At 40.4% G+C, this 10,382-nt stretch overlaps 1 protein-coding gene across 2 annotated transcripts in view; it reads left to right on the forward strand.

The window, feature by feature from the left end:
• The window catches only part of Sh3gl2 (SH3 domain containing GRB2 like 2, endophilin A1), a 406,012-nt gene that overhangs the window by 124,221 nt on the left and 271,409 nt on the right, over window positions 1-10,382 (forward strand). For both annotated transcript variants that reach the window (XM_021159750.2, XM_021159749.2), the window contains exon 2: window positions 7,417-7,485. In XM_021159750.2, the coding sequence (XP_021015409.1) occupies window positions 7,417-7,485 (69 nt within the window). The remainder of the gene's footprint in view (window positions 1-7,416; window positions 7,486-10,382) is intronic.

The following is a 10,382-nucleotide window of genomic DNA, read 5'->3' on the forward strand; positions in this document are numbered from 1 at the left end:
CCAGATCTGCACATAGGAAGCCCCCGTGTCAGGAAAGTGATGCTGGAGGATTCAACCTTTCTGACATGCTGACAGCTGTTGCATCCACAGTTTTTGCTGATTGAATGCCATTAAAGATATTTTTTGAGGATTAGAGGAAGCACTTTCAGTCTCTCGGATAACGCTCTCCAGAAAGGGGAAATAGAACAGCATGCTGTTGGAAGGCCAAGACAGCTTCTCTGTGAAGACCTTGTACCTTAAAGAGTGCATGTAGTTGGTGATATATTTTAATTCATTTACATTTTATCAAAATGTAATTAGAAGCTGAAAGTCCCCCCTTTTGTGTGTGTAATGTTTTTTGTTAAGTCACAAAGACCCTTAAGCAGGGATGGAACTGTAAGACCAAGCGGCTTCTCTAGCAGGTGCTAGGTCAGGGTTTGCTACACAACCTGCCGAAAGAAGACTTATCATTTTAAAAATTACTTTTTAAACTTGTAACATTTCCTTCCACTCATATTCTGGTTTAATTTTAAAGTAGTCTACTGCTGAGTGATGTAGGTCTCCCTCACAGGTGAAGCTGTTAAGACAGAATTGTTATGCATTTGTCATTTTTGCAACTGAGAGTTCACTTTGTAAGGAACAAAATTTATGTCTCTTGAATATTTTGAAGAATCATTGTTTCAAGTGGCTTAAAGGAGGAAAGGAAGGGAAAAAAGGGGTAATTATATTTTAATTAAAAATATAAAATAAATACAATCTATATCCAATAAAATACCATATATATTAGGTGTTTGAATTTTCTAATTTTTTGAATATATTCTTTATAGAGACAGCAATTATATTTTAATTAAAAATATAAAATAAATACAATCTATAGCCAATAAAAAATGCCATATATATTAGGTGTTTGAATTTTCTAATTTTTGAATATATTCCTTATAGAGACAAAATATATTTAGAAGGTATCTCTAACTCTCAGAGGTTCAGAGACAATGTTAACTCACGTGTAGGTAAGTGTCTTCTGGTAGCAATTCTCATTTAGATTTTCTTTCTCTTGCCTCTGCTTATTATGTTACTGAGGTGTTGGACATTTTAAGTAAAACACATGCAGTATGGCTTCTACATTTTCCACCTTACCATTCAACTGGGCAAACGTCCTTTGTACTTTTGCTAGTGAAATAGATCCGTTTGCTCCAATGGCTGATGAGCCTCATTAGAAGTCTAAAAGCATCCTGCCAGGTTGGTCACCGATAATGGAGAAGATAAGTGTGTAATTGGACATTTAAAACAATATATAGGATTTTATGAGCAGGAAAGGGAATAGGCACAATTATAAAGCAGAGGAAACTTGGCTCTGTATGATAGGCAGTAGGAGATAAAGCTAACGAGGCAAAACCAGAAGTAAGTAGAGAAGTTAGAACCTAAGTAAGAGGCATGAGAGTGGAAAGGCTGGTGTGATTTATCTGGAGGTATCCATGGCTCTTCTGTGTTTGGTAAATGAAAAGTCGTGCTGGCTAGGATCTGAGCACCTTAGAGAAGATGGAGTCTGGAGATGACAGGTGGCTGGAGGGCTGATGAGTCATTGGCACAAAGCAGGAAGCATCCTTTGGTCGAGGAACAATGGTTATTATTGAAGGTGTCTCCTGTAGCGATTCCTCTTTACATTGTGCTTATTTAGCAGTCAGACAATAGCCTGGGAACTGCAGACTCAGAATTAAGAAATTGATGTAAGCTAGAACTGATCGTGGTTACTCAGAAGCTATACCTCTTATGAGACTAGCTAAGAGTGGTCTGTTTTACGTGTCTCTCTCATGTTCACTGCAAAATTCCCATTGCCATTCACTTTGACAAATCTTTACCAAGTTCTCCTTAAAGAATAAAGTCAAAAAAGAGGAGGGTAAGATAACTGGTCTGGACACTTAAAAAAATATATTGGTTGGGTTAGAATACGGAGCCCAAGTGAAATGTATGAGTAGAGGCAATAAGAAGTCCACTCTCCCTGTTACACTACAGGGTGCTGTTGGACATTTTGTACCCTTACTGGTAGAGGATTTTAGATAAATTGGAGAGTTGTATTTAAGTGTGGTTTTAGGGTTGTATCTGGTGCAAATAGAAATATTAGTTATCTTGTACTGATCTGTTGAAATGAATTGAATGTTTTTAAATTTCTTTTTAAATAAGTGAGCAAATTTTCAAATAATTAGAATATTAACTAGCCATCAGAAATAACTAAATATATTAACTATTGTGATATTTTATTTTTAGGATCCAAAATAATTAGATATCTAATAAGGAAGGCAGAAGCCTTCATTATTGGCCTCATGGACTAAAGAGCCCCAATTCTGTCACCTTGAGTCTTACTAATGACACATTACACTATAGTAGCAGTTATTCAAATGAGAGGAGATATTTGCCTTACTCCTACAGAATGAGTCAGTTGTTATTTAAGTAGCCCAATATTTATTTCTGTGCCATGATATATGTATGTGTGTGTATATATATATATACTTTGTGACCTGGAAACATGTCACAGAGAATAAATGGAATTATTTTGAGTGCTGCTTCCCTCTTAGGAATATAACGGGATAATAAAGTTATATATCCTCATGGACCAATGCCTAGCCCACTTCTACAGAGTGGTTTCATCTAACAACTGATGGGAGCAGATGCAGAGACCCACAGGCAAACACTAGGCAGAACTCAGGAAACACCTTGAAAGGGGTGGGGGAGGATTGTAGGAGCCAGATGGGTGCAGGACACCAACAGAACAAATAAGCAGGGTCCATAGGGGATCCCAGAGACTGGCATGACAATCATGGAGTCTGTGTGGGTCTGTAGGTCCTTTTCATATATGGTAAGGTTGTGTAGCTTGGTCTTCCTATGGGACTCTTAACGGTGGAAATGGGGATGTCTGTGACTCTCTTGCCTGCATTTGGGACCCCTTTCCTTCTGGTGTACTGGGCTGCTTTGTTTGATATAAAGCATCTAGTCTTATCATAACATATTATGCATGTGTGATTGATACCCCTGGGTAGCCCAGTATTTTTTGTTTTTGTTTTCATTGTTGTTGTTGTTTTCTGAAGGGAAACCAAGGAGAAGTGGATCTGGGAGAGAGGAAAGAGGGGAACCCAGAGGAGTGTAGAGAAGAGAAACTGAGGTCTGGGTGCAATGTATGAGAAAAGAAAAAAAAAGTAGTATATCAACCAGTCAATTACATCAGAGTCTCAGTCAGGATTTCTATTCCTGCACAAACATCATGACCAAGAAGCAAGTTGGGGAGGAAAGGGTTTATTCAGCTTATATTTCCATACTACTGTTCATCACTAAAAGAAGTCAGGACTAGAACTCAAGCAGGTCAGGGAGCAGGAGCTGATGCAGAGGCCATGGAGGGATGTTCTTTACTGGCTTGCTTCCCTTGGCTTGCTCAGCCTGCTCTCTTATAGAACCCAAGACTACCAGCCCAGAGATGGTCCCACCCACAAGGGGCCTTTCCCCCTTGATCACTAATTGAGAAAATGCCTTACAGCTGGATCTCATGGGGGCATTTCCCCAACTGAAGCTCCTTTCTCTGTGATAACTACAGCCTGTGCCAAGTTGACACTCAAAACTAGCCAGTACAATTGTCCCCTTGTCAACTTGACACACAAACACATCACTATTAAGCCTCAACCCTTACTTTCTTATTCATCCCCAAGATGCTGCCGTTCTTGGTGGTCATCTTGGTGGTCTCTTGGTGCCGTTCTTTGGTGGACCACCAAAACACTGCTGTCTTCCACTGTAACTAGGCTTCAGCAATAGCCTCTCATAGGCTCTCTTCATGGTGCCCAGCCTCAACTTCTATGCATGACCTCTTTAGGCCTGGGCCATCAATTGCAACTGAGGCTGCACCTTCACCAATGGCCTTCCATGGCCTCAGCTGCTCTTCGTGACCCCTTCATGCCTTCATGCCTTCAAAACCAGTACCACCTGGATGACTCTTACACATTACCAAGTTCCACGGTAGCACTAGGTACAACCTTGGTTATCTCTGGAACACAGCCTCTGTGCTCTCAAAAAACACTTCCCAGAAGATGTCACCTCAGTGATGCTGGTCTCTTCTTAATCATTCTTAATTATTGCTAATTTCTTAGCTCCAGCTAACCAGCATCAATTGTCCCAATAATGCCGAGTTTTCACTTTAATAGTTCTGGTACCTTGTAAATCACAGCTGATTCTTCAGCCCCAGCTAACCAGAACCACAGAATCTTCACAATGCAAAATAGCAATGGCCTTGAAAAGAGTCTTTAATTTTCCCTCTGAAATTTCACAAGCCAGGCCTCCTTTTTCTGCACTCTTCTCAACATTATCTTCCAAGCTCCTACACAACATCTCACAGAGTTCTTAACACTGAATGGATCTTCTGGCCCAATATTCCAAAGTCCTTCCGCAGTCCTCCCCAAAACATGGTCAGGTTGTCACAGGAATACCCCACTCTGCTGGTACTAATTTGTCTTAGTCAGGGTTTCTATTCCTGCACAAACATCATGACCAATTAGTAAGTTGGGGAGGAAAGGTTTTATCCAGTGTATATGTCCACATTGCTGTTTATCACTGAAAGAAGTGAGGCCTGGAAATCAAGCAGGTCAGGGATAAGGAGCTGACATAGAGGCCGTGGAGGAATGTTCTTTACTGGCTTGCTTCCCCTGACTTGCTCAGCATGCTCTCTTATAGAACCCAAGACTACCAGCCCAGAGATGGTACCACCCACAAGAGGCCCTCCCCCTTGATCACTAATTGAGAAAATGCCTTACAGCTGGATCTCATGGAGGCACTTCCCCAACTGAAGCTCCTTTCTTTGTGATAACTACAGCCTGTTCAAGTTGACACTCAAAACATGCCAGTACAGTCAGCATCAATATGAAAGTCCTAGCTTCATTCAGTGTGCATGATGGACCATTTTTAAAAAGTTTAAATGTAGCAGCTTTATTAGGGAAAAACATATTTTTTCCCTGACCTAGTCGTATTATATTCCTTTTCCTTCTCTGCCAACTTTTGGATATGCTTTATAAACAAAATAACTGATGCCAGTAGACCAGTGAGCTGGCGACAGTATGGGTTACTAATCACTGACATACCCTTAGTGTCTCATCTGATGCCTAGTGTCCACTACTGTGGTGCTTAGCAATTGATAGAGAAAGAAGAGAAATTAAGGCTGTTCTCATTTGGGCAATATTATTGAAAGCATGGTATGGCATTTTGTGATGTAGATGAAGACCATGAAGTTTGTCAGAGATGGCCAATATTGGATTATCACTACAGTATCAGAATTCTCTAATTTTAACACAATAGAGGAATTTCTTAGCTATATCCTTTTAGGGTACATTTTGAAAATAAATCAGGACCATTGACCTCGGTTACAGGTCACATGAAGGGTCTAACTGATGTATTAATGATATATATATATATATATATATATATATATATATATATATATATTCCCATACAGTACGCAAGGCCAAGGTGGTTCCACATGGGAGAGGTTTATTGTGAGGGAGAGACAAAAAGGAGCGGCAGGGTGAGTGGAAGGGGAGAGAAGAAAGAGAGAGAGAGAGAGTGAGGAGGGGGTGATCTCCTAATTTAAATGGAAAGTGACATAACACAAGTAAGGGTGGGACCCAGTGAGCCAAGTGGGTTCTGGGATATGAGGGTTGTTGGCTTGGCAATGCATGTCATGGGTCACATAGAATGTTCTGGTACTAACACTAACTATAATGATGCCCTGCCAAAATGAAACTTTGCATACAGTGAGTTTTTCTAACATTGGAGACAACTGTGTGTAGCATAGAGATAGCAAGTAATAGTTGTCCATAAACTATTTCTCTGTTTTGTTGGTCTTAAAGTAGATTAGAGTTTGCTTGCCAAATTTAGTGGTCAACTATATAGTTTGAGCATAAGACACAGGAGGTCTGTAATATGAGCTAAATTATTGTCAGTGAGCAAAAGTGACTGAGATATAAATGTATTGATATTATTTTCATTGACATTTCTGTTTGAAGCACTGACATTAATCTATCTATAATTGTATTAAAGAAAATTCTGGCTTCTCAAAGTGTGGAATGAAAGTTAAATAAACTGATGTGAGAACTGCTAGAAGCTGATGTGCACTTTATTAGGGAGTAGAGTTCGCTGCATAAATTGCAGGTTCAGATTAGGTTCTTATGATACCACATCATTTTCATGACACCTCTACGCACCTCATATCCCACACTATATCATGTCTATTACGATGCAGTAAACAGAGATATCTTACATGCAGCGACGGTCGTTTCTTCTGAATGTATTCCTCTTGTCAGAAAGCAGTGAAAGGCAGAGAGAAAATAGCATAAGAAACACACCTCAAGGTTCAACAAGAGATTGCCAGCACTTTTGGGGCCAGGAATTGGTCTCCAGAAGCCCCTGCAAGAAACCCCAGCCAACCTCACTGAGAAAACCCACATTGCTCTCAAGATGGCTGCAAAGAGAATACAGTGAGGGCCCCTGTAAATACTCTCAGGCAAGCAACTCTTGCAGGAGGTTAAAAACCATGCCTCAGTATCCGTGCTTATGGACTTTAGATAGCACAGTGATGTCTTAGAGGAAAATAATGAACACCTTCACTGTTAGGGTGAAAAAAGAATCAATATTCCTGTCTAATAAAATCAGTGGGGTTTTTCCTATGATTCTGTCATACATTTTTATTTCCTTGATTTGAATCATTATTTCTGAAAAGGATAGTATATCTGTTTTTAATTAGTGTGAAGTTTGTATTGAAATTTGATAATCTGCATATTCTAATTGACAGTTAAATTGGTATAGTAATGGAAAATTACTATTTTCCATTTGAATGTCAAGGAAATCCCCTCAACATAGTTTTGATGTAGCTTCTTGCGGGCCTGTGAGGATATAAACAGGGAGACGACAAAGCAAGTCCTTTTATCTGGAATCAGCTGGGCTCATTTCTTCTCTAATAGTTAAATGGATGCTTGTGATTATCTGTTCAATAGCCCATTGAGGAACAGGTTGAACAAGTAGCAATTTTCTACCTAGGAGCATTTTAGATCCATTATCAGAGGGAAATGATTATTGTGTGATGTGGCTGTTCCTTGGGACTGACAAAGGAAAATGTTATCAACTAGCTCGCTGTAAAGTGACTTGTGTAACAGAAAGAGCCCTGGGGTTGAAATGAGAAGGTGCAGGTTTGAGTGCCCCATTCAGTAGCCACCTGGCTCCTGACCTTTGGGATGTTGCTTAGACAAACTATACTGTGACACTATGACAATGGAGCTGCCGGCCATGGTCAGGGAACGGCTCCGAGGTCATGTTAGGTGCTGTTTCTAAAAGTACTCAAAACTTTTAACCCATTTTTGTGAAGGAAAGAAACAGTTTCTAATGATCCCCTGTTGTCCTTATCTCCTACAGAAAGTGAGTGAGAAGGTAGGAGGAGCGGAAGGCACCAAGCTCGATGATGACTTCAAAGAGATGGAGAGGGTGAGTTTTCCCTTCTTGGCCTTCCTTTGGCATGGAGGTGTCCTCTGTAATACTGTGGAGCTGTTCTGTACTCAAGTCTCAAAATGATCCATTTCATTGAAAAACATGCTCCCTCCCTTTGTAATTTGAAACAGAAATGGAAAGCCCCCCCATGTTCCCCGTGTCCCTCCAGAGCCTCTGTGAAGAAGCATGCGGTCTGCACTTTTCCTCATAGGTTTTGTTATCCCTTTCCCGAATCAGTATGGTGCAGAGCTACAGTTGAATTTGGCTGGGGTGGAAATGAGAGAGGAGAAAATGGAGAATGATGTCTCAAATCTTGTAAGAGACTTTGAATCTCTCTCTGACTGCAGTGGACTTCCCAAGTAGGATGCATCCTGCTAGGGGCGGGTCAGAATACTGAAGAGAGAGCAGTTTGGGAGTCCAGGTGACTTGGCCTTCACTCTATGTCTACCACTTACTGTAAAAGACCAGTGTTTGCTGAACTGTCTATTTTCAAATGACAGTTAGAATGAGAACCCTAATGCTTACTGAATATTTATTATTTTATTCTGCCTGAAACATTATAGGTTCTCAGCAAGTAAGCTGGAGTTTGTGGATTAAATATCTTTTTCTTTTGAGACGTTAAAGATGTTTTCTCTTTCCCTTTGAGGTTCTTATCAAGAAGTGTTTAGACTTAGGGAGATAAGTGAGTGTTGAAATGCACAGGGAAGACTGTGAATTGGTATTGAGGGGATTGGTCCTGTGCCTGAAGAGAATGTTATAAGTCCATACCCAGTACCTCACAGCTACTTTCTGTTTCCTATCTGCAGAGGGTTGTAAATACCCCCTGATCTTCAACCACAGCTGGTAAACAACACCCTTTCCTGGTGATAGAAACAGGAGCCTACCCTCCCTTGTCAAGTCCATGTCTGCAGACAGAGACGCATCCTCGGGAGCAAAGCCCCACTTTCTCCTGAGGACCCCAGGGATCTGTTAACGCGCTCCAGCCTCTGGTACTTGCTTAGCCCTCCTTAGCTTCTCCTCTTCGTTCATTTTCCTTGAGAAGTCTTGCAGTGTGCTGCATGGCTAAGAGCCACATCATCACAGAAGCTGAGGCCAGCAGTTAGCAACTTGATGTGTGCAGGTGTCAGGAGTTATTCCTGTATGGGCCCAAAGTAAAGCTGCTAAGAACTAGGTATCTCACGGTAGAGACAAGCTAGCTCTTTGTGTCTTAAATGAGACTGAAAACTGAAGGAGGCTGGAGCGGCTAATTAGACCTTTGGAGACTGACTTTGCTGTGAAATCCATGCCAGTCTTACAGACTAATTTAAACTAGAGGATCTTGCCAAGTATCTTATTTTAGGCTAATATCACAGACGTCCTCCGAGTCTGAAGATGAAGTATAAAGAGTTCTGGTCCTTATTTCATCAAAAGTCACTGAAGTATTTATTTCAAACCTCAGTACTTCTGTTGTAAAGCCAACTTCTGCTTGAAGAACCTATGTGTGTTCCTGCATTTGGGTTTTTTCTCTAAGTAACTTGAGATGTTTAGACTTCGGTGCAGCGTAGAAATTGTTTTGTTTGATTTTTATTTCATATTGCATAATATAAAGGATGTCTTTTATCTTATCTGTGATTTTCCTAAAGTTTGTACACAAATTGTGCTGAGCATATTGGAAGGTAGGCTTTTTCTATAGTCATTGAAGAGCATTTGCTGTGGATTTCCAATATCAAGCCATTAATATTCATGCTAATAAGTCAAGTACTCATAAAAAATATTTTAACTCAGTGTCTCTAAACCTACAGAAGAGTCACCACATCACCTTTTCATGGTTGGTTTTCTGTTCACCAAGTGTTTGATGTGGAGAAAGCTTTATTTAGTTGTACTCTCTGAGGTGCAATTAGACAACAATAGGAAATAAATTAGAGGTCTGTAGCAGACAGCACTCCTGGGAGGGAGGTGGCTGTTCCTAGAAGTTCTCTCTAGTCTCAGCCTAACCTGCTCTTCCACTGAGATTCGATCCCAGACCATTCCTGCTTTCACAGACTATCCTTCCGTAGCCAATGCCCTGCGGCCCCTGGTTGAGTTGTCTTCACAGACCCAGTAGTTACTCTTGATGACTGTTCTCTTTCTCCTAAGTACCTACTGTGCAGTTGCTTTCATTTTAACCATAAATGTCACCATTGTTTACCAATTTCATTAAGTATAGGCTAAATTTCCTTCTGTGATCCAGACATTGGACACTGCTTTTATTATAATGCTGCAGATTTCTGTTGTTGCTGTTTATAGAAGATTCTGGAATCTGAGGAACTTCTTAAATTTACATCAATTGCTACAGTTATGCTAACTGGGGGAGGGTTTCTATGGTTTGATATGTAGTTATTATGTTCCTTAATTCACTTGGAAGATAAATGAATACCATGTCTGCCAGGCATTGTACTGGGAACTAGAAACAGGATCGTATATGAGGACCAATCCCTCTAAGAGCTTTCAATTTTAGTTTGGAAAACAGGAATATAAATAGATTCCAATTCAGACACAGTGTTTAGTGCCCTGGGAGGATTTCCTTGAAAAACACCAGAGAGAAGCCAAACATGGGCTTCTTAGAGCAGTGGAAATTTCTAGAGGAGAGAATACTGAGCTGAATCTTCAAATATTCTTTTGCACTGTATATGAATATCATGCAAACTCACAGTCAAGAGGGATAATGTCTCTCTGCAACCTGAAGAGCATCTTGGGGAAATTCGTTGTTAAGGTCACAGAAGGGTTTAGGGCTAGAAATGGGGGGAAAGGTGCTTTAGGTAAAAATAGAATTCCTAAGGGGAAGCCTCAAGTCTTAAGAAAGGCATGATAAAAGCAATCTACAGCAAACCAGTAGCCAACATCAAAGTAAATGGTGAGAAGCTTGAACCAATCCC

This window comes from Mus caroli, chromosome 4 (assembly GCF_900094665.2).
Source record: "Mus caroli chromosome 4, CAROLI_EIJ_v1.1, whole genome shotgun sequence".
Taxonomy (NCBI): domain Eukaryota; kingdom Metazoa; phylum Chordata; class Mammalia; order Rodentia; family Muridae; genus Mus; species Mus caroli.